Below are 27,232 nucleotides of genomic sequence, written 5' to 3'. Positions count from 1 at the left end.
CAAGAACAAGTAGGGTCGAGTGCAGAATAAAAATACAATAAAAATATCATCGATCAATATTGCTTTCCGGAGACCAATACAAACTTCAAGACATTTCGACCTTGGCCAGTTTACTTTAATATGGTCAAAACAATGGGACAGTTAATGTGGACCTGAGTAGTACCATGTAATCTTTCATACATGTTAGGATGTGTATACGAGACGGCAACTGATAAGCTGCTGCGGAATGGTATTTCGTCAGAGTCATTCGTCTGCAGTTCTCTCGTACAATGGCCGCACACTAAAACGTAGTTATTGACGTTAAAGTATGCATTCAGGTCACCTGTCGAAACACAAAATAATTCGCCATGATGAGTTCATTTTTCGTAGAGGTTGGGAGAAAAAGCGCGTAGGATTAACACTACATAAGGAGATTCCAAAAACCGTATTTTCCCTCATGCCTCTGCGTTATGAAGACGCGACGTTTTATGAGCAAGTCTTAGCGCGGTACGAATGAACGTCAAACGAAAGGAAGTGGAAACGTGCGGAGACGCAGCGAAGATACCGGCTGAATCGGCAAGAAAGAGCTGCGATGGACTACAATCGTGCTTCTCGCATTCGTTTGGGTTAGAGAACTTCAAGTTGTTTTTGATTTTGTCGTCCAACTTTGAACTCATCAGTAACGTTGCTCTTTTTCAGTAACTTGATCATTTTGGAATCTACTTTGTTTTGACTCAAATGATTGTCACTGATATAAAACGCGGCTGCTTCGCCATTTAAAATTAGCTTCCATAATTCATGAATACTTCTGCAAATTCCTTGTCAAATTGTATTGGACTGAATTCAATTGTGTAGGACTCTGCTGCTGGTTTAAAGACTTGATGACAACGAGTTGTGAAATGTAGTCCATATTGATGAGAAATGGTTTTACATCACGAAACTGCGCCGCTGCTTTTACCTCTGAGCCGATGAAGACAACCCGCCGAGACATGTCCAATTCGAGAGCTACATCACCAAGGTGATGTTTTTGGTTGCTGTTGCTCGATCACTTAGCTGATGGGATGGCAAGGGTGGATGTTGGTCGTTATTTCAAGAATGCCTGTCCAACGATCAAATGTTAATCGATCCGCAGGTACAATCGTTACCGCCGCCGTCAATGTAACAAGACAGGTCTATCGATCGTTCTTGGTTGACAAAGTACTTCCAGCGATCAAGGCCAAGTGGTGCTGGTTGACAAACGACAACGAGAAACATACAATGCCCGTGTCCACGTGACCTTCGATGACCCACAAGTTCTGCGTGCTGCTCAGCACTCGGAACCAGCCTCCCCAGACCCCAGATCAGAATGTTTTGGATCTGGGCTTTTTCAACTCAATCCAAGCGCTTCAGCAAACGATGGAGTGCAGGACCATCGACGAGCTTGTTCTGGATGTGCAAACTTCCTTTAGTGCATTGTCGACTGCGAAGTTGGAGAAGACCTTTGGCACGTTGGATCGAGTTGATCGTGCAATTGTCGAGGCAAAGGGCGGTAATATGTACAAGATCCCGCGGAGTAAGGAAAGGGGTGAAGATACGATCGACGAAGACGCATGGCGAGCTTGCAATTGGTGAACCTTCGTTTAGTAGAGGAAAGTAGGTTGGATGAGTTGTGTGATCTTGTAAACACCATTGCCGTTTAGTGTTTTTATTACAGATACTTTGTACTTGAATTTTGTATGCATTTGAATTTTCGTCTGCGATTGTTCCAACCAGAGGGTCCCTGATTGGACAATACTCTCATGCCCTCGGTCCAATCATAGATTGGAGTCATTCACTGTTAACGGCGTTCCAATTACTACTAGTATTATACTAGTAGTAGTAAATTGCTTAGTACAAGTACTTAGTACTACTTTGTCGAATGTTGGAACCGGCATCGTTGGGAAGCATCACATCAAGCATGCGGCGATCGATTGTAGTCGTGTACAAGCAGGCACGGACCCGAGTGGTGTGGTACGACGGCACGTCCGATGCGATGGTCGAGAAGGCGGTATGCATGCAGCTTGGCCTTCCACCAACGTCGTCGTTGCTTCTAAAGGATATGGATGGGGAACTCGTGCCGATAGCAGCGTGTCTCCCACCCAACGACTACGTCGTCGTGCGGTTTGGCGACGTCGGTGGGAACCAAATACCTTCCAGCATCACCCTGACGACAGATGAAACACCTTCTTTGTCCAATGTACTGTTGCCCACTCCAACACCTGAAGCGATGCAGGAGCGTGTTGGCCCACTGGGCAAGATGCTGCCTCGCATGAAACGCGCCGCAATACCCATGGCCTCCAAGGCGATGAAGAAGACCGCACCCACCGTTCTCATGAAGCTATTCCTGGAAGCATTCACCGTACGACGCTGCTTTGACATCGCCACGCTAACCTTGACGTCGTAGGTCCCCCTCGCTCCCGACGACGTGATCCATTTCATACCAAATCATGGCGATTTTGGCATTGACAAGCTGTACGCGGCACTCGTCCCGGCCATGTTCTTGCCCCAAGACACGACAACGTTCTACAAACTCGCGTCGTCGTCCATCGTGCTCGATCGGCAACGAGTGATTCGATACTATCGCGTTGGCGATGAATACACACAACTCGCGGCCATGGGCAAAGGGCCTCTCCTTCGCGCGTACGTCGATCCGTCGAAGCTTGCATTACCTCCGCACAACGACCTCGTCGCTCTGTTCGCTTTGGCTTTGGACATGCCCGACGCCACGGACTCGATTGCGCGGCAGTACGCGGCCTTTGTGCACGGATTCACACCGATCTCCCGAATGGAATTTATTTCTGGCAGCGCGTGATGTCGTACTATACTGAACTCGTGCCGCGCTGGTCTCGTTTATGATAATGGCACGGATGGAACCACAAGGCAAAACGGACGACTGAAGCGCATGGACAGCGGCGTCGTGAGCCCTTGCCGTTCTCCGCCGCAACCACGGTACTGCAGCGAATGATCAAACCCTGGTCCGCCGACCAAAGACACGCTGCCGGTGGCATCTCCACTGACGGCAGACTTTTTTTTCGTGCTGCCGTGTGCGCTCCGACTGTCATCGCCAGACTGACAAAGCCCCAATGTCGCCGCCCGTGGCTTGGCGTGTTCGCAGTTATCGAAGCCACGTTAGGCTTACGGGTAGCTCACACCGGTCTTCATGGTCAGTGACATGGCGAAGGTACGCGACTGTGCCTACAAAAGCCAAGATGACACGAAGCAGGACACCACTGCTGGAGCGTCTGCCGCACCCACGCAAATTTTGGTGGGCCACGATGGAATACAACGGCCTGGGATGCGGCCGAGATGAAGCCGCCGAGTTCAAAACTATCGCATGTTGATGCGAGGGGGTTGTCGTATTAAAAGCTATCATGCAATTCATTCGGATGCGGGGTGTGGACAGCGCGATCGTCGACAGTCGTGATTGCCTTCACGACGAGTAGTGGGGACAGTGGCTTCATCTCTTCCTCTTTGAACTGGAGCTCGACATCGAGCGCTTCGACAACGTTTTCGTCATCGTCTTGTTCCGAGAATCGCGGCGTGCACGGTCCGTCCATGCTCTCCGAGTGACGGATTTCATACTTTGGGGCGCCAGGGCTCTTTGGTGTAGACGTTGCATTGGATGCCGTCGAGTGCCGACTCATGTTTGGCGATGCCTCGACGTGCACAGACGGAGAGAGATTGCGTTTCGTAGGAGGCGACACTGGAATTGCCACGGGGGAATGAGGCGGCGTCGACGCGGCTGAAGACATGGGTGGTGGCGAGTACATGCTGCCTTCCGAAGGATCATCAAGCGCGAGGAGACTCGCAGCGGCAGCGGCGGCGGTCGGCGTGATGATGATCGGGCTCACAGGGGCGCCAGGGGGTTTCTTTGGGGCAAACGGCGACTTGGTTTCTTTGTCTGTGCACACCCAGATGCGAAGTGTCTGGCGGTCGGGCTCGTTCGGCTACACATAAAACACAATTAACACGATAGACCAGACGACGACGTTCCGCCATGGAGACAGCGAAGTCGTGCGGCCCAAAACACGGGCAGAGGGTGCCGAGGGCCGGACCCTCGACATCACAATTCACAAAATGAAGACAGATCGTCGACCGGACGCCATCACGCTGGACAAAATGCATATCGTCATACCGGCACAAACCACTCCATCGAGACTTCCATGTCCTGGCGTTCCGTCAGCGCAGGCATCAAGAGCGAGACAAAGCGCGACCGTGTCGAAGGGTGCACGTGCGGAATCTCAATGCCGCGCACGGCGAGTTGGCCGAGCGTGTGGCCGTTCACGACGCCGCAGATCCAATTCGCGAGGAACTTGAATTTGTCGACTTGACCACGGCACACGTTTTCCATGAGCTCGGAAAAAACTTCCTCGGGTACGCGGTGCTTGCACAACTCAAGCATGGTTTCGACCTGGTAGTCGTTCTTGACCTTTTGCAAGAGCTTGGACGTTTCAAAGCCATGGATGCCATTGCGGTAACACGTCGAGCACAGGTGGTAGTTGGCGCAACTCGAACAGGTGAACATAGACCCGACGATGGGATCCATCCCGCAGCCATCGCAGAACGAGTCAGGGTGCACGGGGACCTGATCCTTGCCCTTCCCCACAGCCTGGAGCACCTTGGCACCCCAATACTTGCCAACGGCCTGGACACGAGAGTTGAACGAGCCCCGACGCACAAATGGCGCCGCGGACGCGACTGTTCCTTCCTGTGGAGGATCTTCTTCTTTCGGTTCTGACTCCATCCACACCGCGGCCCGCGTCTTATGAATCTTGCGCTCCGCGTGGAGCACAGGTTTGTCGTCGATCGTGTCGCACTCGGTACGAGGGCCAAAGAACAAGTGGATCGGCTCGACATGGGGTTCTGTACCAAGTTGGCGGTTTAGTTCTTCCACAGGTAAATCTACTGAGTTTCCGCGGCGCTCCCGTCGCTCACCCAACAGGGAGAAGCGCGCTGCCATCGATGAGACCAGACGAAGAATCGATGGTCAGGTCGCCCGATACACCGTCGACAGTGAGAAAGATCGAGCACGTAATCAGGTTTCACAGGAAACGTTATTCATTCTAAGAGAATAGTCGTCAAAATCCTGGATAAAGCGCGTTTTATCGGCGTCCATAACATGTGGCAAGTGCCCAAGCAGACCGGCCAATGTAGCCATGTCATCCCCAAAACGTGGTTGCATGGGCGTCAACGGTGGATTTTCCCGAAGGCAACGTCAAACGATGGGCAATATCGTTATCAAAACAGTCGGACTTGCAGTTCCGGCGTCACGGTTCGCGTACTGCATCATGTCACACCCGTTCTCCAGCCTCCAGCCATTGTGCGTTTTTATGTTAAACGTCATGAAGGAGATAGTGAGTTTATTGACACAAGTGGTGAAAACCACATCACTCGGGGGGTTGGTCGAACGAGCTGCTCTCACCAGCGTTGTCGCAGCAACTGCCCCATGAAAAGCAACAGCACACGTTTGAGATGACCCTGCGCCACGGCAGTACTGCGCTCCTCGTCGTACTTGACCGCATTCCAATCGTGTCTGGCTTCGCTATCGCAACATGCAGTTCGGGTTCTCCGAATTGACTCGACGGGATTGCAGATTTGTTGTCACATGGCCCTGGAGGGACGACGTTCGTGTTGTCTCCACCAGTTCAAATATCTGAGCTCGACCGGCGTGGCGCTTGGCGGTGTTTGGTCTCGTGTCCCGTGCACGTGGCGCCCTCCATCGGGTACACTCGTCTCGGACGCGTTGACTTGTGAACATCCATTATGCATTTCGATTGGCTGAAATGATATGAAAAACGTTCGTCCATCCAGTCACATTGCAAGGTTTCAAAAAGTTGCGCCAATCCAATCCATGCGTCGTAAAGTCACCTTGAACCACGACGAGGATGTTGAAGATATATTTTTACGTGATAGAGGCATTCCTTTAGGATAAACCACTCACACTGTGTCGACTTTGCAGTCATCCAAACGATCCTCCCCGTCGGGGTGGATGGCGGCACGCGCGCAAGTGCACGGGTCGGTCTATCTTGTACATTCTCGTGTCGGAGAAGCACTGTTTCGACGAGAAGTGCACCCATTTGTGCATGACGCGGAAAATCAACATCATTCCAAGGGAATTCCTCGTACAATGTGATGATGGTGCGTTGCTTGGACATCTCTCATGCGACTTTGTCGACCCTCGGACTTGCTCAGCGTCAGTCCCTGCATTGGGGCTTATGCGAAGCGCAAATCACCCCAAAAAGTACACTTAAAATCCATACACAAAGCCAAAGTCCTCGTCCACCATCCTGATAACATTTGGGAGAGAGTGCGTGATTTCAAACAAATATCGAATTTCAAAGGTTTCTGAACTGCATGTCAATTGACAGGTTCTTCCGTTTAAAGAATGTGTTTAAAACAGAATGTTGGTTGCGATGTGAAGATCGGCGATGGGCTCTGTCCCCAACATTCCGATGACGGAAGTGGGGCGGCGTGCGACGACGACGCTGTACGAGAATGGCCGAGTGTGGCAGTGGACGCCCCGCGCGCCAGGGGGAAAACCCAGTGACCCTCGCGACTTTGCCGGGTACGCGTCGTGGTTCACTACGTCTGGCTCGACGATCTCGGTCGTCGGCCATGGCGAAGTGCCGCAAGAGGTTCGCGCAAATGCGTCAACAGTCGTCGACTTGCAAGGACAAGTTGTTTTGCCGGGGCTGCATGACTCGCACATTCACCTGTACCACATGGGAGAAGTTGCACACTACGTCGACTTGCGAGGAACGTCGTCTTTTGCAGACTTGGCTGCCCGTGTAGTCGCGCATGCGTCCAAGTTTCCGCTCGCCGACTGGCTCGTCGGGTTCGGATGGGAACAAGACAAGCTGTCGGTCCCTGCGCGGTACGTTTTGTTTTTCCCTCCCTCCGCGTCAGCTCACCGGTGGTCAGGTACCCCACTCGAGCCGACCTGGACGCGATTCCCGTGAACCGACCCATCTACTTGTGGCGCGCGTGCTTCCACATTGCCGTGGTCAACTCGAAAGCGCTGGACGTAGCTGGCTTGGACACATCTCCGCACCCTACGTGGGCTCAATGCGGTGGGGGTGGTGTTGTCGACCTCGACTGCGAGGGAATTCCCACCGGTATCCTCCGGGAATCGGTACATGGACCGGCCGTCCGCCGTCTTTGTCGACATTCTCAATCGTTGACCTGTTGTAGGCCGTGAATCTTGTTCAAAGGTGCATTCTTGAGACGTCGGACGGTGCGTTCTGTGGCTTGATTGTGGCCAATTCCATCACCAACACGGTGACTGTCGACTGGTTCGTAGCCGTGCGCACGCAGTACCTTCAACTTGGATTGCAAACGTGCTTGGAATTTGGGCTCACAGGCACGAATGGTCCTGTGACATGGTCTCATGCATTCCCCACTTAGGCGTGCAGACCAACGATGCGCATTGCTTGCCGCTGTACCATGCCCTCCAAGCGTCCAACCAACTTCCCCTGCGCGTGTACATGACACCAGACCACAACGAAATCGATCCACATCATCACGGGTGTCTCGACGTCGGCGGGCCATTTCAACACGACTTGATCACGGTGGACCGCGTCAAGCTGTTTGCTGACGGAAGCCTTGGGGCTGTACGTGTCAACATCTCGATCTGGACCATTCACCGAATGACGGCAGGAGACAGCGGCGCTGCGCCAACCCTATCGTGACTCGACCAACCAAGGAATCCTCGTGCACACGAACGATGACATGGTTGCCAAGATTCGCATCGCCCATGACGCTGGCTACCGCGTCGAAATTCATGCGATCGGTACGCTCTGCATGGCCAACGGCCATGTATTTTTCAACACTGGTTGCAGGTGACAGAGCCGCCGCGCAAGTGCTGGCGGCAATGGCCCAAGTGCCAGGGATTGATCGCCCCCTCCTCACCCACTGCCAGATCCTCGGACCAGATCTTCTGGAAACCATGGCAGCCCTCGGCGTCGTCGCCAACATCCAGCCGTCCTTCGTTGTCACGGACGCGACGTTTGCATCGAAGCGTCTGCCACCATCGCTGCTGCCGTACTCGTACTGCTGGTACACACCCTGTTGGTTTGGCTGATATCCCGGGTGCTATCGTCTGGGACTCTCGTGCATTGTGAGAGCTTTGGCGCTGTGATGTGTGGTTGAGCAGTCGCGGACGGAATGCTTGAAATTTGATGTGGTCTGCTTGCCCGTATGCCGTCGACTCGCTCTGTCATCGTGAAATGACATTCAACTGTGCATGCCAAACGTGACACTTCGTGCAGGCAAAAGATGATCGATGCTGGAATTGTGTGCGCCGGTGGAAGCGATGCCCCCATCGAAACCAGCAACCCGTTTCAGGGCATGTACGACGCGATGCACCGCACCGCGCCGCTGGACGATCCACTGGAATGCCTCAGCTTTCCCCATGCCCTCCAGCTGTACACCCTCAACAGTGCGTTGATACGGGACATGGATGCACAGACAGTGGCGCTCCATCGTGCACGGTTCTAGGCGCGTACGCCGCCAAGGAAGAGTCCCGACTGGGCGACATCACGCCGGGATTTCAAGCCGACTTTGTCGTGATCCAGTACGATCCAATGGCCGAGGAATCGACCAAGCTGCTTGCGTCCGACATTGTCCAGCGCGTGTTTGTCCAAGGCATCGAACGCTTCAACTCGACGACGACCCCGAAATCCCCCCTCACGGTCCAAGCCAGTGGCCTTCCTGGCAAAAAATGGCAAAATCCGCATCTGCCGCTGCTGCCGCGTCTAGGTTTTGGAGCCGGCGATGCGCCGAGCTTGCTCGCTGGCTGCACATCGCATCCGTCAGGTCAGTCAGGTAGTAGTACTAAGAAGGGTACTAACTCGTTTCGTCAAACCTTCGAAGTACATACTAGTACCAGTACTACAGTTACTCCTAGTAGTGCCATTAGTACTATCTCGTATACTCGGAGTACATGTTTACGGCTCGAATACAGTATACCAGTATGTGTTTATTATTACTACTTCACATATGTGCTTCGTACCGACATGCATGGTTAGTAATACTAGTCAGGTCGATGGACAACTCGAAAAATCGTCATGCGCAATGCCGTTGCCAGGCACAACGTCGACACGACGCTCGTGCGGTGAAATTCTGCATGTTGTCTCTGCGTGCACGCGCAAAGCCGGTGGAAGTCACCTTGTCTCCACGATGATCTCGCCATATCTTCCCCGTGACCTGCACATAGGAATGCTATGGTCGCCATGAATCCGATCAGGGTTTGTCGGGGCACACGGCCAAGCTATACTACTACTACTCGTGCACAATGTGATCGAGATCATGAGCATTCATGTGCCAATTCAGACTCGACATGGTTTGGCTCCATGCACACTCCATGTTGCAAAGGCATGTCTTCGTTAGGACACCGACGGGCGAGGCGGCGCTTCGTACGCGTCCAACGTGATGGGCTTGGTCGGGTCACACGCGGCAGACCCGGTCGTCGGTGAACAGTCCATTTGGTCGCCGGGAAGGGACCCTTCGACTTGAAAGTTCACGGCCTTGGTCCAGCACGTGCGGACAGCAAGCAATCGGTTTTTCTTTTCCGTGTCGAATTTGGAGCACAAGACCGCGACTTTCTTCGAGTACAAGCCCGTGATTTGGTCCAACGTTGTGGTCGCTGTTTCGGCGGCCCACGTTGCGATTTGGTTCGATTGAGTCGTCAAGCGCTGGGTGACGTCAAGCGTCGATTCAAAGTAGTCTTTGGCGGTCCCAATCGTCTTCGTACGCGCGGTAGCAGATGCCGTGCTTCTGGAACTCGTGGTTGTACGAGTGGCACAGGCCTTCGGCCGACGAGTTGACGGCAGGGTCGACCCAGAGCTTGTCCATTTCCGCAAACAAGTGCGGGTACTTTGTCTGGAATGTCGAGGCGTTGAATGGTTTGTTGGACACAACGTCGGACACGTTGCAACAGCCAGGGTACCCGTTGTTGTAGTTGGGCCACAGCCCGTGGACGTACAAAGCGCTCGGGGTGCGGCGCACGTCGCACTGGATGCCCACGGGGTACGGGTTCACGTTCTGGTGTGTGACGGTCGAGTCTTTCCCTTTGAGCAGGTCGCGGCAGAACTGGGGCGCAAAGATCTGGTCGAAAACGAGGTAGTCGTAGTCGCCTGGGCGCTGCTTCTTGCTCGTGCATGCCGTGTCGGACGCGTTGAAGCAGCCGGGCGTGGCCTTGGAGTTTTTGCAAATGTCGACGCATTGCTCCTTGCCAGGCAACCACCCCCCGGGGTAGTCGATGGCAGCGACAGAAGCGAACGCGGCGGCAGAAATCGTCACGAATGGAAACGTCATGGCCGACGCAAATGGAGAAATGATCCCCGCGAGTGGTCCTTTCTCAACGTGATGAATCACACGACAGGAACCCGATGAGAGTTGTCACATTGGCAACAACTGCGCATGGACCAGACACAATCGACGGCATTTCGCAAGATACGTTGGACGGGGCAAGATACAGCCCTCGCGTGTGGATGTGAAAGCCACCCGATAATATCCCTCGTTAGTCAGCTCCACGAAGAGCCATAGAGTCAATGCGAGGACTGGTCCTTGTTTCGAAGAACAGCCAAAGCATGAACGATGCAGCGTTGGAGCAAACACAAGCATCCCGGCCACCGCCCTAGAACAGGCTCGTGCGCGCAGCGTTACGACCAAGATCGAGCTTGAAACACGGCGCTTGGCGGTCTGAAAAATCAGGATTTTCTAGACTCACCACCTATCGAATACCTATTCATGTCAACATGCGACACCTCCTTCAGCGACAAATCGAATCATAAATATTCCCATGCGTGGTCGACACGTTGGCGGGAGTTCTTCGCCCGTGATCTAGCAACAGTCCACATGCATCGACTGCCTGGTCAAGCATGCCTGGCGATGGGGGAAAGGTCGTGGTGCCGTCGCACGATATCTTGGTTGGGGTTGTGCCTGAAAAGGCCATTGCCACAGATATGGTGCGACAATATCCTTGGCATGGCATCCATCGTCATTCAAGATGCCACCCGAGTTGGTGTGCATGACAGGAAGTACAATGTCGGATAAAGTAATATTTGCAGCATCGACTTGGCTCGTGGCTGTGTGTACAGGGCGAATGCACCACGCAAGCACTCGGTGGCTGCCTTCCATTCAGCTTCTTCAGTACGGTCGAATCCAAATCACGTTGTGCTAAGAGTGACTCCATCCGTAAATGCTGACTGCGTTGCCAGGACGCAATATGCCCTCGGGCCAAGCCCAGCCACACTGCTTGGGGTGCATGATATAGTTTTGTAAACTGTACGACTGCAAAAAGCAACGCCCCCTCGCTTATTTACTCGGTGACAACGATGATGCCTGAGAGTTCTTCGATTTCGTTCGTCAGCAACTCGATCAGTTCGACGTCCTTGTCCCGTGTGTTGAACCACTTTTTCAGTCGCGAGTCGAATTCAAAGCGCTTCGGACCACTGATCGGCGACGACCACCAGATTTGTTTGTTGGGCCCTTGCTTGTTGAGCACCCACGTGCCATCTTCGCCCAAATTGATTGTCAGGACCCCTTGCTACAGTTCGACCAAAATGGTTGTTGGGACAGTCGTTGGTCGTGTCAAATTCTCTTACCGAAAGCGTGATGTCCGCATCTGGCAAGATCGCTTCAATGCCATCCATCATTTCAAGGATCGAGTTGAGGGTGGCTTCGCTGTGGCGTGCAAAGTCGGAATCCGACAGGTTGGACATTCCCTCAGCCGGCGGATCTGACGAAAAGCAGCGGCTCTGGATCAGAGTTGGCACGTGGCCACGAGATCGAATGGGCAGTGCCACTTGGAGCGGTCGCACATGTGCACCAACGCGCATCGCCGATCGAGCGGCACCATACCGCAACGCGCGCAGCATCACGCCCGCACCAGCCATTGCAACGAATGTGGCAATCTTAATTGTCTACATACTGTGATGCCATTGGCTAAAATATATCCAATCCTGAGCAACGAAGACTAACGTCCATTGGCTGCATGTGGATCTTTCACGGCCACAAGAAGCCACTTCGAGTGCGATCTATTCAAGGGACGCACTCGTTGGAAAAGGCTTTCTCAGTGTGATGCTGGATCACGTACTCGCAAAAGCACAGGCTGTCCATGCTGACTCATGATACGGTTGCACAACCACAGCAAAGGAGGCACTTTCTCTTTGGAGAATGAAAGGTTGGGCGAACTTGACAGGAGCACTGACTTGCATGTTTGGGAGCAGTTCGTCGAGCAAGATCCATGGTGACTTTCATACTGTTAACGCAAGATGTAATTAACTTTTGTCAACCCGCCCCCCCCCCGCTCCCCAAGAGCTGGGTTGGATGCGAAGGGAACGTGGGGCATTCATGTGTGACAGGCGACATTCACAACTCCAGATCCCGACCATCACGTTGTTTCGACGGCTAGAGTACCTTCCCTACCTTGAAGAGAAACCAAGTACGAAGCAGGTCACCGTGGACTCGTACGTTGAAATGCCATGTTATGCTATCGGGCAGGAACTGAAACCCTCTGGGTGCTCCAAACACGAATTATCGTGCAAGTGTTGAAGTGCACACATACCAAATGTCCGTGACCTTTCGCAGGATTGGAATGTTCTGTAACTGCCATGAGGCCACTTCACTTTGCATCAGGACGAACGTCGTCGCGACGTTTGTTCGCATGGACTGGCAAGCGAATTTGGACGCAATCATCAAGTGCACCGATGAGAATCTGCGGCATCAATTCGAGACGTACAAGTTTCCGTCGCCTACGCCATTTCTGCGACCACCCAACCAGTACAATTCCGTGTCATTCCACCCAGCGTCTCCTACAATGCAATATCAGCCACCTCCACCTACACCGCTGCAGCCCCCAGCGTCCCAGTCGAAGCCTTCTTTTGTGCCGCCGCCACCTCCACAAGACAACAATGCTTCACCCTCTGACTATGCTTCCTCGTTTCACCATCAACAAGTAGGATGGAGCGCATTTTGTGGACTCGGCTCAAGTATTCACATCTTGCGATAGACGTACAACTTGGCGCACATGATGGAGCAAGTTCGCTACAGCATCAAGCTCGAAGTCGACGCACGCGCGGCCGTCGCTGAGCGACAGCTCAGCGCCATCATGGCCCTGACCAAGTCAAACTCGGATGAACTAGATCGCCTGCGTCTGGAAGCCAACACGACGGACCGCGAAGTGCGTGGCCTCGACCAAACGCAACAGAAGCTTCGGCAAGACATGACGACCCAAAAGGACATTATGTACCACGTGCAGTCGATGGCAGGGAAAGACGAGTCGTGGCGCTTGCAGGCGGACAATCAGCTGCTCGAGTTGCGCCAGATGATTGCCGCGCTGCGCGAACAGCTCAACTCGTTGCAGGTGACCATGCAGGAGAAGCTGAGTCGTCCTGAGTTACTCGTGCATTTCAACGCGTGCGTCGAGCCACTCAAAGCTCAACTGAACGCTGGCATTCAGCACCAAGGTACCACACAACTCGTTCACCAGGACTCGATCCACGATGCGCTTGTAGCCCAAGTCATTGGCGAACTGTCGCGAAACGGTGCCACGCACAACTACGTTGTGGAGAGCATGGAAAAGCGCATCAGGGATATGGACACCCAGATGCAAACGATGAAACACGATGTGGAAGCCATCGGGAAGCGCCACTTCCCAGACCTGCCACAAGCCCGATGTGATCTGCAGCCCCCTCCGCCGGAGGGTGTGTCGGTGGTTCAGGTGCATGCAATTGTCGAGGAGTTATGCCGTGACAAGATTGACGTCTTGGACACAAAGTGGACGGTACAACACATTTTCGACAGCACAACCACGCGAGCCTCGCTCAATCGCGGCTTCTGTTAGGCTGCGTACGAGTCGCATCGCTGTAAAGTTCAAAGCGCGTTGGACGAAGTGGAAGTGCGGTGGGAGCAATTACGCCACGATCTCGCGTCCAAAGCAACGACGGACCTTGCACAAGAGATTTCCAAGGCAAGAAAAGTGCTCTTGGTGCGATGAGCTAACGAGCGCGTGCATCGTTAGCTCGACTGCCGTGTGCACGAAGGACACGACGCAACGAAAGCTCTGATTGCCCAAGCGGCGCTGTCCTCAACGCAGACTATCCGGGACGAAGTGGACAAGGAAAAATGCGACCGAAAGCGGCAGATCGAGACCTTGACGGACCAACTGATGCAGCTCAAGTACGCGACGCAAGAGAGCATGCACAAGGGGCTGCACGACGTGCGGAGCGAAATCAAAGCAATCATGGCAGCGCACGACAAAGACGTTCAAGGGGTTTGTTTGTCCATTGTTACCAAGGACGTACCGTCCATCGTCCGCAAGGAATGCGCTGACTGGCAGGAAAAAGTCGCGGTTGTCCAGAATGACATGGCCAAAATCCGACACGATCTGATGCAAGTGCGCCTGGACGTGGACAAATGTGCGAGTGCCACCGCGACGTGCCAAAGCGACCTTGTTTCGTCTCGAAAAGACATGATGGAGCACCAACTTGCTCTCGGCAGTATGGCTACCGACGTCGCATCGTTCAAGAGCGTCACGGACAACGCTATGCGAGACGTTCGAGGACAACTCGAGTCGACGAAAGGCCAGTTCGACGTGGTACACAAGGATCGTGTCGAAACGGAACGAACACTCCAGAGACGGCTCGAGCAAGACATCACAACTGGCGTACGAAAAAGCGTCGAGGCATTGGAACAAGAACTTCGCCGGCTGAATACTCGACTGGATGATGCAATGAAAGCCGAACACACTGCACCTGTCGGTGCAGCGCCCCTCATGCCACCGCCACCAGGGTGTGGATTTTGGCCCCCCCACATGTTCATGATGGCGCCCCCTCACCCCAATTCCATTGCTGACGGCTCCAAGGTTGGTGGTGGACCCATGGGGCATGGCTACTATCAGCCATATCAATCGTTGTTTCACTTACACCCGTCTGGACAATTTGGAACGAACGACCAAAATCAAAGCCCGGTGCTGACTCACGCTGCTGCTCCAGCTCGAGTATCAGTGCCCCAAGCTCCACCGATATCGACTTCTGCCGCGAAACAATCCAGCGACCCGACTGCGAGCCCAGCCACGGACTCGATCGCCCAACTGTCGCCACTGCCAGGACATGTTACTCCTCCCCAAATAGCTCCGTCGACAACCCCATCGACCATTTCGTCCAAGATTTCTACGCCACCCGAGCCTGCCCAACACGCTCCAGCACCGACTCCATCAGCCAAAAATTCTCCTTCCGTCTCCGTCAAAACTATCCCTGAAAGCGAGTGTGCCCCGGCGCCGTTCCAGACAGAAAAGCCGACTACAACGTCAGCGCCACCCATTGTTGTGGGGATTGCAGCGACATCTTGTCCAGTGGCTTCGCCGGCGCTACCTATGCAGTCCCCCGCGCCAATTCATGCCTCAGTTATAACAGGCGCCTCCGTTACTTCTCCAGCGGCGGCACGAACAGCATTAGTGCAGTTCAGCCAACCACGGATGGACTCGCCACCTTCGGTACCTCCACTTTCCCATACTCAAGAAATACCAACGGAGCATCCATCCGCCACAGCGAGCGTGTCACCCGAGCCTGTGCCGAAATCCATCCCAACTCAGCAAATCGAGAAAGAGCCCGCAGCTGGGACATCACCTCCTCAAGGCATTTCCAGCTCGAACACAAACAATCCACCTTCATCCATTCCGTCGAGTCCCCCTGTGACTCAACAGCCCCTAGTTCCAGAAAAGCCGACGTCATCACTAAACAAACCTCCTCCTCCAACAAGCCCACCCCCTCTGCAGGCTTCTTCGGCCACAAGTGCCAACGTAGCTCCTCCTCGAGTTACGAGTACTTCAGTGCAGCCGCCTTTACAAATCCCCCCACCGTCGCCAAACCCAGTGCAACCTCCTATCGCAGCAACTTCACAACCAACATCGTCCCCGTCGTCTGCGCTGCATCGGCAAGCGTCATCGCCATCCCTATCAACGCCACCTCATAACGCAAAAGACTCGACCAAAGCTCCTACCATTCTCGACGATCCTTCGATGAAAGGCGCGTTGGCGGAAGCAGAGCTTGCCAAGGCCCGCGTCGAGAGTCGCCTTCGAATCGAGGTACACCATTCACAGCTTTCAGCGACTGACGGGGGCATTGCAGCGCGAGCGCCGTCATACGTTGGGCGGAATGTCGTCGCCCACTGCAGCCGCAGATGCCAGCGCCAGGTCGATGGTCAACGCCTTGAGTGGCGTGGAACGGTGTTCGCAGTGCAACCAAGAGATTTCTAAAGTGTTGAAACATGAACACGATCAACAGCAGTGTCCGATGCGCATGCAGGTTCGTTGCGGATCTCGGCGGGGTGCTGGTACTACTACATGTCTCGTAGACGTGCCCTACCTGCCAGCAATCTTTGCGTGCCAAGGACATTCCAGGTCACTTGTGTGACAAGCCACTGGCCAAGTGCAGACACTGCCTCGCCGACGTTGTCGATGTGGCCGACCATGAAACCAAATGCGAACACGCGTTGAAGCAATGCCCCCATTGCCTGCGTCGTCAAAAGGTCTGCTGTTTTCTTGAGGTGGCTTTCGTGATGACGATCTGGTTTCTATCCTATTCTAGATGGCTGACTTGCAAGATCACATAAACAACTGCGACTGTCGCCTTGTTCAGTGTCCAAATGCATGTGGGGGGAAATTTCTCCAGCGTGGCCTTGAAAAACATGTTCTAACCAAGTGCCCCAAGCGGCCTCAGCCCACGACGACGTCACCGAAGGCCGCACCGCCACCACCGTCGTCGCACAACAACTCTCTCAAACCAAAGGAAGAGCCCAAACCTTTGGTACAAGCCAAGGTGAGGAACGAAATGTTACGCCGATTTCCCGCGGGACCGCCAGCTCATGAGGCATCCCATTGAACAGGTCGAATGCAAGTACTGTGACGAGGAGTACACAGCCGATGGAATCGACGCCCACGAGCAAAGGCATGCACCTGGCCAACGCGATGAAGACTGACATGTTATCGTAGCTGCGATTGGAAGCCGAAGCGATGCCAATTTTGCAACATGGTCATCATTTCGAGGGACCTGGCTCGACACGAAAGCAATTGCAAACAGAGCAACCGGCAGTGCGCGCATTGCCACCAATCGGTACGTGTCCCGATGAGCATCCACGTGGACCGTCCATTTCTCATCTGTGTATTTCCCGGCAGTTTACAAGTCCTGCGTATGCGTCCCACGTCCCCAAGTGCTTGAAGCGCCCGATCAAGTGTATTCGATGCGGCGATCTTTTTGCAGCTGACATCATTGTGGCTCACTCGACGTCGTGCAAGCCGGGCGAGGCCAAGAGCACCATCCCACCTCCCCCATCGACGCCGCCTCCCATTCAAATCCCCCAGCAAGTTCGTCCATCTTGAGCTACTTCGTGGTGTTCAGGTCATGAGGGGTGATACCACAGGGTTCCCCGTCGAAGCGACGATCCGAAAGTGATTTGCGGAAACTCGTGACGAAGCCCGACCATGAAGGGGGCCCCAGCGACCGATCGTCTCGACGAAACTTCGCCCTTTCACAGCTCACTGCCCCACACGAACAGAGCGTCACTGGTCGCGCCACCATCGGCCGCAATGGCCACCGCGACGTGGACGCAGAAGAAGAAGAGGAAGACGGCGAACACGACTTGGATGATGTGACGCTGGCCCAAGGTATAGATCGATCGCCCTGTGGATGACTACGTTCTAACGCCCAAGGGTGTAGTCGTGGCCGAATGGAATGTGGAGCACGTGTGTTTATGGCTGCGAGAGGACGTTGTCGTCCCTGACGTCGTGGTATGTGATTGCTTTTCCTGCAGTGGCGACACTGCGTTGCATGCGGCATTGGCACGTAGGATCGATTCGAAGCTCTCCAAATCGATGGACAAATGTTGCTGGAGCTCGACGAACAAGCCCTCGTGAATGATCTTGGAATCAAAGCGAAAGCGAGTCGGGATCGAATCCTAGCGGTTCGAATGTCCCATCTGTCGAGTGGTGCCCCACCGAGCCATGTTCTAGGCGATTGATGCCATCAAAACAAGCGAAGACGATGAAGACGAAGAGGACGAAAGCGACGAAGTAGTTGCTCCTCCATCCAGTACCACCCGCCGTACGTGGAATCAAAAAACCTAGTCCGTTTCGATGGACGGTGACGACGACGTAGATGGAAGCGCTCTGGCCCGACGACTGTCCACGGGATCGAGCCCCCAAACACAGGCAAACTTGGTACGGCACATGCTGCCATTCAAAGGACAAAGCCCTAACTGGTTTCATTCTCGATCCAGTTGAGTCGAATCAACTCGGCATTGTATCCCGCCCCCACATGTCGGAAATAGCATTCGCTGGTGATAAGTTTTGAATGGCATGTGGATGTTTTTCTTGCCAAACTTGGACCTCTTGCCGGGTGCAAGACACGTGGAAAGAACCCGGAAAACGAACCAAGCCATGGTCTCGACCTTCGCTGGAGCGTGTTGCGATTTTGACCACACAATTGAAGCCACTACTGCAAAGTTGTCACATGGCATCGAGCTCGAACCGCGAACCGACGACGTGCAACCTCCATGAAACTCGGCGCAAGCGCTGACTCGATGGAGTGTCGAGGAAAGAAGTGCATTCGTTGAAAGCAGCTTAACGTCGAGTTACATGCAGTTCAACAACAACTCGACCTTGTCACAACGAAAGCCCGCACCGACCATTCGTTACGCATCCACGTCCTTGAGCTCGACATAATCGCCTGCCCCAATGAACCCGACTTTGGACTCATCGATGTCGGGCTCCAACGGATCCGACTCGAGCAGGGCTGGCTGGAGGTACGCAATGTCGTCACTGAACAAGGTGCGACGACCATGTTTGGCCTCGGTGGACGTCGTGAGGACACTTTCTTGGCTTCGTCGTGGGTGGGTTGGCGCCACGTCAGCATCTAGGCGCACACAGTCGACGAGCGGCAAAAACATGGCGCCACGAGGGTACAGCGCTTGGATGTGCACGTCCATGATCCATGTAATGACGGGCAGTGCAGTGGCCACGAGCGTCGGCATCATCGCGTACCAGTACGTGTTTTGAACAGCGGCCGGGACGACAATGTTTTCGGGGTTCAGCGGTACGTTGGCATCGTTGGCGACCTTGACGCGTAGCCACAACATCCCAATCAGCACGATCTGGGCCACGTACATGGCACGCACGATAAACATGTACATTTTCGGCCAGTACACACCGGTCGTGAACGGCGCGGGCGAAAAGACGAACAGGAACAGGCGGCGGTAAACAATGTCGGCCGCAACAAAGAAGACGCCACCAAACCAACTCAGGAGCGGCGTGATGGGACAGAAGACCAAAACAAGCAAGATCCCGAGAAAAAAGTTGGGTAACTGGTAGCTTTGATCGCACACTTCGGCCACGTACGACGGCGTGAGGCCCAGCCAGGGCGATCGGCGCTCGCGTGGCGTCAGCTTGGGCGCGCACAGTTTGTAAACCCAGCCGCACGTGATCGCGACCATCCGATACAGCTTGACGATAAGGGATAGACCCGTCTGGATAATGAGGTAGCTCATGTACAAACTCGCTTGCTTCGGCACGGCCTGGGACAAAATGTACACGACAAGGACAGGCTTCTCGACCATCTCCGGCAAAGAGTCCGCCAGGGACGCCCCAAACAACGTCACCACAAACGTTTGGTAGAACTGAAACACGAGAAGCTTGGTGAACACGGCCGACTCGGTTTCAGACCGCGACGCATGGCCTTCGAAGTAACTTATGAACGAAAACACATACGGCGCCACGATGCTGAGCAAGACCAACCCGAGCGGCGATAATTGCTTGAAGATCGGGACGAGGCTCGGGTAGTCTGTCAGCAACTCATTGATCCAATCCCAGTCTTTCCGCCAATTCTCGACGTTGGCCAGCGACGTCATCGTCAGCGTCAGCGTCGACCACATCACGATCACGACGACCGTGACTAAAGTACACACGAGCTGCTTCGAGTTGCGCACGTGCAGGTTCTGGCCGAGGTTTGCCCAAATCATGTCGGACGGATGAGGCGCCGGAATGATGCTAAACTCTGCGGGGTTGCTAGTTTGGAGCATTTGCAGTGCACATTGGGTCGCTTGATGCGATCGAAATGTCACAAGGGCGGTGGGACGAAAGACTTTGGCGTGTTTGATGTCATCGGGAGCGGTCACGTCGACGTCGCTGTCGCGTGGCGCGTCTTCTTTGGCATGCAGCGCGTCAATGTCGCGGCGAATCTCGTAATTGAGTCGCGCCAAGTCGGCTGTGAAATGCGGAATCGCGTCCACGACGTTGCCCGTCGCGGTTTTCACCTTATTACGCCGGTGGTACGGGTTTTCGCGGCATTTTAAGTCGACAACGAGCGCCCGTTCCAGAAGGTTCAGTGTGTCCAGGCGCTTGGCAATCTTGGCTTCAAGGTCTTTGCATTCCAGTGCGACGTGAACAGATTGGACTTGACCCGGGAATAGCGCCTCGAGATACGTCTCGAGCGAGTCGCGAGTGCAGAGATGCAATGGTAAATCGTTCATGACAACCGTGTGCTGTTGCAACGTGTTTTGGCTCAAGAACGCATGCCGTCGGACAACGTACACCTTCCATTCGCGCACCAAGAGAAACATGGTCCAAAACGTGATCACAACACCGGCGACGGCGGATGCCCACAGGCGGTGCGGATCCATCGCGACATTCATGTTGGCCATGGCCATGCGCGTGATCCAGTCGTGTGCGGTGTCGCCGGTCGGAGGTTTCAATGCCGTGGCATACACTGGGATGAGGATGCACGAAATGGCCATGGATGCCGCCGCGATGTTGCGGCCGAGCCGCAGGAGCCGCAAGAAACAGAGGGCGTCCAGTCCGCAGTGCTGGATGATCTCGTCGTCGGACACTTGCCACACGGCCGGGATCCATCCAAAGACGCCGTACGACTGGGCCGCCGTCGGACACGACGTGTCGGCATGGACAGCGCGGCATGCAAAATGCGATGGAAACCGGCGCTGGACCACTTCAAACAGGACAAATGCAAAGGCAAAGAACGTGTAGTAAATCATGATCGAGTCCATCACGGCCTGGTCGGGATTTGAATCCACGACAAACTTGACCGTGACATTGCCTGCTTGGATCGTTTCCACGGTCGTTCCATTCGCCGTGCCATTCAAGGTCGTCATGATCGTCGACTGCCGCGCCGCAAGAGGAGGCTGGCCACGTGCAGACCTTGACTCAAAAACTATATACAGGCCACCACCATTTGTTGCACGCGCGACAGACACCACGGGCAAGTTAGATGCCATCCTTCTGATCGGCTGCACCGGTCAAGACGTACCTAAACAATTGTTACCGTTTGGGGAAAGCTCTGCCCAAGACAGGACACAGCGACGACACCCTTTCAGTGCGAACATGTTGGCAGGTTGTACGAGGAAGTCGCAAGAAGCGCAAAACGAGTCCACTCCAAGTGCAGCCCAGCTGAACCGTTAGTTTGGTGCCAACCAGTATGTCAAGAACAAAGGACATGGACGGGGAGGGGGGTCTTCGTGGTACTCGAAGGGGCGCAAAACTCGACAATCGCAAAAGTGTGGTCATGCCGGTGCAACCCACAGGCATGGAGACGTTTGCGCAGGAGACAAAGGTGGCGGGAGATAGCACCCAAGTGAGGCGGGGTGGAGCCAGTTGTTGGCTCCTTTCTGCGCCGTGTACCGACATCTGGTCATCGTTGCATCCGACCGTCACCGAGCATCTCTACACGACTGGCATGTCCTCGTACGAGTGTGTCGTGGTTGGCATAGCGTTCCCATGCATGCACCTATTCTAACGTGAAACAGACGTACAAACGCAACGCACTGTGGTTGGCGACCAAGAGGCGTCCGTTTGCATGTCAAGGTGGTGGCGTCGAGAGACAAACTCGATGCCTCCACTACACACCCTCAACCTGGCCGCTACAGGGCGTTTTGTGCCCACATGAAAGTTGAGAAGCACTTGGTTTGGTGTCGACTCCCTCATGTGCACAAGATCATGATGGATGATGGGACATATATGGGCACCCACGATTCTTGCGGTGATGTCCCATGGCACTCCGAAGTGTCCGCTCTCAGCAGCTTACCTCGCCTCGTGACACTTTCATGACCGGTTCGTTGGCGGCAGGAGGAGCATTCAACGGTAGTGGAAAACACCTTCCCTCGTCCAGGAGGTACAACTCACACGGACATTCAAAACCGCGCTGCCGAAACACGTCGAGTGTACGGTTGGGTGAATTTGTATTCTTCAGTGTGGGATGGAGGCTGGCTGCAGGACATCAAGTCACCACGCCGTATCACACTTCTTGCACAACCAGACTGGGACCTTCGCCTTGCAACGGCCGAATAGATGTCGCGCGAAGGACGGTCACGCCTCGCTCAACATGGACGACTGTCGACAGGTGCTGGAAATCTCCGCTTCGCGTCGACGCCACTCGTTTGTCGTTCTCAAACAGCGCGAGTCCAGGACCACAAGGCCCGCTCCATTGGACGACAAACCGCCCAGTCTTCAAAATCACTAACGCCGTTCCATCATCCGACAGCACCACGTGGGGCATGTCTTGAGGGGCGGCCTGTGCTGTCCATCGGATGTCCTGGGTCGTGCTGACTCTCGCGGGAACAAATGTGGCTGATGTTGACGAGGCGGGTCGCGGGTTCCTCGGCGAAAGGGGACGCGCGAACGGACACGAGCTTCGTAAGGACGTCAGCATGTCCTGCAATTGACCATTCGCTTCATCTTGCGCAAACGGCATCATGTCAAACACGTAGCCGTCGACACGAACAGGAGTTTTCAGTGCCAATAGCACGATCAACTGACTTCCGTCGTCACTCATGACCGCCTCCACTCGCGCCACGTCGTGGCTCGACGCTTCGACGTGGGACGTGAGCGAGGCACACGTCAGTGCATGCTAGTCATGGCATGACAAGGTCCGTTAGTTGGCATCGGCCTCGTTACCTTCATCGCTGCGATGACCTCTTGTGGGGCGCAGGTGCTGCTGGCCTTGGCATGGTTGCAAACGCTTGAAACTTGGCATTCCCTACATGCAGCAAGGCCATTTGTATGGTGCGCAGGCGGAAGCGCTAGCATGTACCACGTCCTGCCGTCACGCTTCGAGTGAAGCCAGAGCACCATCTTTCCGGACGACGCGTCCGACCTACTGCTCGTCAGGCGAACATGAAAGATCTCGCTCGAGGCACAGCGTGTAGCCAAGAGCACGTCGTGGAGCTCCAACACGTCAGCGAAACTTCCACCGGGAGGCAGCTTCATCATCATGCTCGTTGATCGAATGTGTTCCGAAACCAATTGCAAAGTGCTCCGATTCATACGCGATTTTATGCCCCATCGAACAACGCAACTTTGATGTGCATCATGACAATCCGTCGGCATCATAAGTTAGCAAAGTTAACGGCGCGGGTTAACGGAGCACGAACAGCCTGTCCTGGATTTGCACACGAACGTCTTCGCTCGGGTTTACAAACACGTAGCTGTGTCGATCTTGTCTGGCGCGAAAGAGCCCAAGGCACAAAATGTCCTACGCCGTCCACCACAAGTTGGGATGCCTGCAATCTATCATGAATGTCGTCGTATATGACTGAGTACCTGCGTCACAAGCATCTGGACAAAGCATTCCAGGTACGACTTGTCTTGGTACGCGAGGGGGACTGCGATTTGATCGAGCATGCGACCGCTCTCGTTGCTGGCGCCTTCGCCAAACGTAAGGAGATGGAGCAGGTCGATGATGCAGCCGTATTTGTTGCAGCTGCCCAAGACAGCATCCAACGAGTTGGAAATGAACACCTTGCCTGGACACGAACTGTCAAAACGATGGACGAAGCTTGGTCAACCTGCAGCGTAGATGGGATGGCAGATGTTGTCGAGGGGGTCATCCGCGCGGGATAGCACGCGCTTCGTCAGGGCTTTGACGGCTTGCAGTGTTGCTGGACTCTCTGCCCGAACGAGCTCGTCTTTGAGAAATCGCAAACTGCTCGGCCGGCTCTACAACACAGTTCATACGACTGGGCTAGCTCATGTACGCATGAATGTACCAGCTCGACGATCACTGTCGTCATGGGCGAGCCCACGGGGCAATTGCACTCGCAGAACTCGACAATATATCGATGAAGCGTGATGGCGTCCGTGTCGAGCATGTTTTGGTCTTTCGTGTCGGCAGCCATGGCTTCAGCTTCGCCTTCGTCGTCGTCGATGCGCTGCTTGGACTGCAGGCACGTCCCGAGAATGACAATGCTCTTGGCCGTGTACGCCGACGCGTGGCGGAGCACGCCTTCGTGCAGGGGCGACCCACAAATAAAGTACACTTGGTGAAAGTGGGCGATGCTCGCGTGCTGTTTTTCCGTGAGGAGAATCTGCGAGATCACGATGATCGGCGCGGCTGTCATAGCGTGCTGCGAGCTGCCGAGAAATTGCGTCGAGTTGGCGTGAAAGTCGAGCTGGTGTCGCAGCGGCGCGATAAAGTCGTGCAGCGCATTCGGCATGCCGCATAGAATGATGTGGCCGGACAGCGAACATGGCAGCGCTTGATCGAGAAACGAAGTAAAGCAATCAGCATGGTTGGCGGCCGTGGCGGGCGACAGTACATTGCCGCTGGTTGATACCCCAGCGTCACCATCCACGTGCAGCAAGTGGGATGAAAATTTCTGCAGCAGCTGCTTCGTGTGCGGCTCGACAGTTTGGACAGATTCCAGCAGTGGTGGTGCGCCACCCGAAGGCTCGACAGGGTGACACTCGCCCGGACTGTCATCGGCATCGTTTTTGTCGACCATTGAGTCGTCCGGGTCGATCATGTAGTCAGAGTCGATTTCGTTGTACGGAATCACTCGTGTGACGCAGCTTCGATCCTGGCGGGTCGATGGACTATGGTCAGCTGACTTGGCCAACAGTTCAAACGACGACCGATACGAATTTAGCAGTTGCGACCGCCGCCTGGGCAATTCATCCTGCACGGATTCCGTTGCCGATTCACGCAACGATTCGACGGACCGTATTGACATCGACGGATGAGCCACGCTTGCCACAGACCCCCGCATGGTCGTGCGCAGTTTGCCCGCCATAGAGTTGGCATGCCATCGTTCAGCCACCCTCAGGAAATTCGCAATGCGCCCTTCGTACCTTGACCATCGTCGTCATACCAAAGATCGTTCACAGTCCCAACCACGTACTTTTGCAGTGTCGGTAACGCGAGCGACTCGACCTGGTTAACTGCGTCCGGGTTGGTTGCAAGCAAGAAAATGTGGTGGGTTCTTTTCAATATCGTCTTGGATGGAAAGAGGCGCATGTCGAGGTGATTCCGACCGGTGATGGCCAACGCCAAGATCCCGTACTCTTGGTACAAGATCAGCGCCAAGGTCGCAAAGCTCAACAGGCCGTCGAGGTAGTCCGGCAGCTTGGCTTCGTAGACGTCGTGCGCGCAGCCCATGAGGAACTCGGACGCCCATAGCGTGCTACACAGTGCATTCAGCGCGATTCGAGTTGCCTTGAGGGTGCAGCAGCACCTGCGAACATAGTACGGACGGAACGTGAACAGCATGTTGCAGAGGAAGGCACAGAGTCCTGGAATCACGCATGCCTTTGCGAGAATCCCGAGCTTGAGCTCGTCGATGCAGATGATGTTGCTCGCGCCAGACATGTGGATGTGTCGGATGTTGTCAGTCTTGAGCACTTGCACAAACAGCGGCACTGCATCAACGAGATAAGTCCCGCGCGGGGATTATTCCTGTTCAATCGGACATCCGCACCGTCGTTCGTGTGATGCCGAAGAGAAATCGTGAGCAAGTTGGACGCCGTGTCGTTCCGGTCACCGTCTTGAGACAGTTTGTTGAGCATGACAAAACAGAGACGGGCGTTGGCCGCGCCAGCTCGCTTCAGGTCCGAGTCGAGCATGGCACTTCCCTGGAGATACACAACGCGCTGCTCGTACGCGCTGTTGAGCAAGATACGCCGCAGGTTGTGCGACGGCAGGCCCGGACACAGGATCACGACTTTGTCCTTCCAGTTGAAGTTGTTGGGGTGGAGGAACTGGCGCAGGAAAAAGTCGAGCGCGCCCGAGTTGACTTCGCCGCAGATGAGGATGTGTGGGTTCTTCTCCTTGCGCGCCGTGAACGACTTGTCGAACTCGGTCTGCGAGAGGCGTCGATGATGTGAGGCTGGTTTGAAGGATGCGCGCGCGTGTGTGGCGAGGTTGTCGTACCTCTCGGCTCAGGATGTCGCTGTATCGACTAATCTGGAGCGGCAAGAGGATGCCCGTGGAAAAGATCAAAGCGATCACGGCCACTTTGCCATTCGACGTCTTCGGCGCGAGGTCGCCGAATCTACCACCGCACGTCAAGTCTGTGCGGCACAGACCAGGGTGTGGGTTGGTGCTTACCCGAGGGTGGCGATTGTGATGACGACGAAATACGCGGCGTTGTAGATTTCCATGTCTTGGCACTTGGTGTCGCCGACTTTGGCGCATGCTTCGATCGCCTGGTTGAAGCGTGAGGCCGAACCTGTTCCAGGTGGACGGCTGTCCGTACCTGGATGATACCGGCAGAGCAAAAGATGATCGACATGACGGTGAGGAAGAGGATGCCGGCCTGTCGTCCTTTGGCGGTCTTGGCAAACACGAGCAAGCGAAAGGCCCGAAGGAAGCGGAGGCCGCGCAGGGTCTTGAGGGCGTTCGCTTGGGCCTTGAAGTCCGAGTCCTCGGAGATGACCATCTCGAGCCACTGGGGCAAGATCGTGGCGAGGTCGACCAGGGACATGGTGTTGAAGAAGAACGTTTCTCGGCTCTCAGCTGCGGCAAAACGAATGATATAGTCCAACGTGAAGAGCACGCCAATGGTCATTTGGGCATTGCGCAGCGCAGGGGTTTCGACCACGTCCTGGAACTTTGTCCAGTTTTGATTAAAGTAGATGATCGTGACACCAATGCTACGAAGCGCCGCTGTTACCTGCGCGGGAGCAATGTCGTCGAGACACGTACCCAAGGACAACTTGAAACACGTCAACGAACGTGGCCAGCCTCGAGTTGTCCATGTTTCGGCTCGCCCACTTTCGGAATGTCTCGCCGCGCATGCGAGGCCGGATCAAGTGGCTCATGGCCGTGTGGAACCACACCACTACCACGTGCTTTCTCGACATGATATCGTGGGTGCCACCGCCGCTCGTGTGAGCAATGCGCACTAGCAGTTACGGTGACTTTTTAGCGGTTACCATTGTCACCAGTCACCAGTAACT

At 54.8% G+C, this 27,232-nt stretch overlaps 9 protein-coding genes across 11 annotated transcripts; 3 read left to right on the top strand and 6 right to left on the bottom strand.

The window, feature by feature from the left end:
* Positions 1-1,915: 1,915 nt before the first annotated feature.
* Positions 1,916-2,861, top strand: H310_11649 (hypothetical protein; the record flags this gene model as incomplete). Its single annotated transcript, XM_008878386.1, has 2 exons — positions 1,916-2,356; positions 2,402-2,861. 2 exons carry the CDS (start codon positions 1,916-1,918, stop codon positions 2,807-2,809), a joined length of 849 nt encoding a protein of 282 aa, XP_008876608.1. The 3' UTR covers positions 2,810-2,861.
* Positions 2,862-3,285: 424 nt separating this feature from the next.
* H310_11648 (hypothetical protein) lies at positions 3,286-5,015 on the bottom strand. Its single transcript, XM_008878385.1, has 2 exons — positions 4,133-5,015; positions 3,286-3,944 (listed from the first exon to the last, which is right to left on the bottom strand). Exons 1-2 carry the CDS (start codon positions 4,955-4,957, stop codon positions 3,357-3,359), a joined length of 1,413 nt encoding a protein of 470 aa, XP_008876607.1. The 5' UTR covers positions 4,958-5,015; the 3' UTR covers positions 3,286-3,356.
* Positions 5,016-6,405: 1,390 nt separating this feature from the next.
* Positions 6,406-8,860, top strand: H310_11647 (hypothetical protein). 3 transcript variants are annotated; one of them, XM_008878382.1, is made up of 8 exons: positions 6,406-6,871; positions 6,919-7,129; positions 7,189-7,231; positions 7,298-7,357; positions 7,402-7,607; positions 7,654-7,786; positions 7,836-8,052; positions 8,265-8,860. In XM_008878382.1, the coding sequence occupies exons 1-8, from the start codon at positions 6,426-6,428 to the stop codon at positions 8,491-8,493; spliced, it is 1,545 nt and encodes a 514-aa protein (XP_008876604.1). In that variant the 5' UTR covers positions 6,406-6,425; the 3' UTR covers positions 8,494-8,860. The 3 variants fall into 3 exon arrangements, with proteins under 3 accessions (XP_008876604.1, XP_008876606.1, XP_008876605.1); XM_008878384.1 differs by having other exon boundaries at positions 7,189-7,357; XM_008878383.1 differs by having other exon boundaries at positions 7,189-7,357; positions 7,836-8,434; positions 8,494-8,860.
* Positions 8,861-9,380: 520 nt separating this feature from the next.
* H310_11646 (hypothetical protein) lies at positions 9,381-10,311 on the bottom strand (the record flags this gene model as incomplete). Its single annotated transcript, XM_008878381.1, has 2 exons — positions 9,381-9,771; positions 9,800-10,311. 2 exons carry the CDS (start codon positions 10,309-10,311, stop codon positions 9,381-9,383), a joined length of 903 nt encoding a protein of 300 aa, XP_008876603.1.
* Positions 10,312-11,254: 943 nt separating this feature from the next.
* H310_11645 (iron donor protein CyaY) lies at positions 11,255-11,909 on the bottom strand. Its single transcript, XM_008878380.1, has 2 exons — positions 11,604-11,909; positions 11,255-11,545 (listed from the first exon to the last, which is right to left on the bottom strand). Exons 1-2 carry the CDS (start codon positions 11,892-11,894, stop codon positions 11,318-11,320), a joined length of 519 nt encoding a protein of 172 aa, XP_008876602.1. The 5' UTR covers positions 11,895-11,909; the 3' UTR covers positions 11,255-11,317.
* A 727-nt stretch (positions 11,910-12,636) lies between these two features.
* On the top strand, positions 12,637-18,375 carry H310_11644 (hypothetical protein). Its single transcript, XM_008878379.1, has 17 exons — positions 12,637-12,955; positions 13,010-13,466; positions 13,515-13,783; positions 13,844-13,969; positions 14,021-16,084; positions 16,128-16,304; positions 16,354-16,527; positions 16,587-16,817; positions 16,885-16,946; positions 16,991-17,111; positions 17,174-17,362; positions 17,419-17,662; positions 17,715-17,785; positions 17,845-17,958; positions 18,008-18,098; positions 18,153-18,214; positions 18,274-18,375. The coding sequence occupies exons 1-17, from the start codon at positions 12,665-12,667 to the stop codon at positions 18,322-18,324; spliced, it is 4,794 nt and encodes a 1,597-aa protein (XP_008876601.1). The 5' UTR covers positions 12,637-12,664; the 3' UTR covers positions 18,325-18,375.
* A 211-nt stretch (positions 18,376-18,586) lies between these two features.
* Positions 18,587-21,156, bottom strand: H310_11643 (hypothetical protein; the record flags this gene model as incomplete). The annotated part of the gene is made up of 1 exon (XM_008878378.1): positions 18,587-21,156. The coding sequence occupies one exon, from the start codon at positions 21,154-21,156 to the stop codon at positions 18,688-18,690; it is 2,469 nt and encodes an 822-aa protein (XP_008876600.1). The 3' UTR covers positions 18,587-18,687.
* A 1,139-nt stretch (positions 21,157-22,295) lies between these two features.
* Positions 22,296-23,293, bottom strand: H310_11642 (hypothetical protein; the record flags this gene model as incomplete). The annotated part of the gene is made up of 3 exons (XM_008878377.1): positions 23,091-23,293; positions 22,955-23,036; positions 22,296-22,907 (listed from the first exon to the last, which is right to left on the bottom strand). Exons 1-3 carry the CDS (start codon positions 23,270-23,272, stop codon positions 22,296-22,298), a joined length of 876 nt encoding a protein of 291 aa, XP_008876599.1. The 5' UTR covers positions 23,273-23,293.
* A 68-nt stretch (positions 23,294-23,361) lies between these two features.
* On the bottom strand, positions 23,362-27,188 carry H310_11641 (hypothetical protein). Its single transcript, XM_008878376.1, has 11 exons — positions 26,979-27,188; positions 26,530-26,926; positions 26,382-26,479; positions 26,205-26,325; positions 25,753-26,134; positions 25,510-25,693; positions 25,177-25,458; positions 24,046-25,126; positions 23,845-23,995; positions 23,600-23,802; positions 23,362-23,531 (listed from the first exon to the last, which is right to left on the bottom strand). Exons 1-11 carry the CDS (start codon positions 27,134-27,136, stop codon positions 23,415-23,417), a joined length of 3,174 nt encoding a protein of 1,057 aa, XP_008876598.1. The 5' UTR covers positions 27,137-27,188; the 3' UTR covers positions 23,362-23,414.
* Between the last annotated feature and the right edge of the window lie 44 nt (positions 27,189-27,232).

Source organism: Aphanomyces invadans (assembly GCF_000520115.1).
Source record: "Aphanomyces invadans strain NJM9701 unplaced genomic scaffold supercont1.33, whole genome shotgun sequence".
NCBI lineage: Eukaryota > Oomycota > Saprolegniomycetes > Saprolegniales > Verrucalvaceae > Aphanomyces > Aphanomyces invadans.
This window is presented reverse-complemented; position numbering and strand designations above follow the sequence as displayed.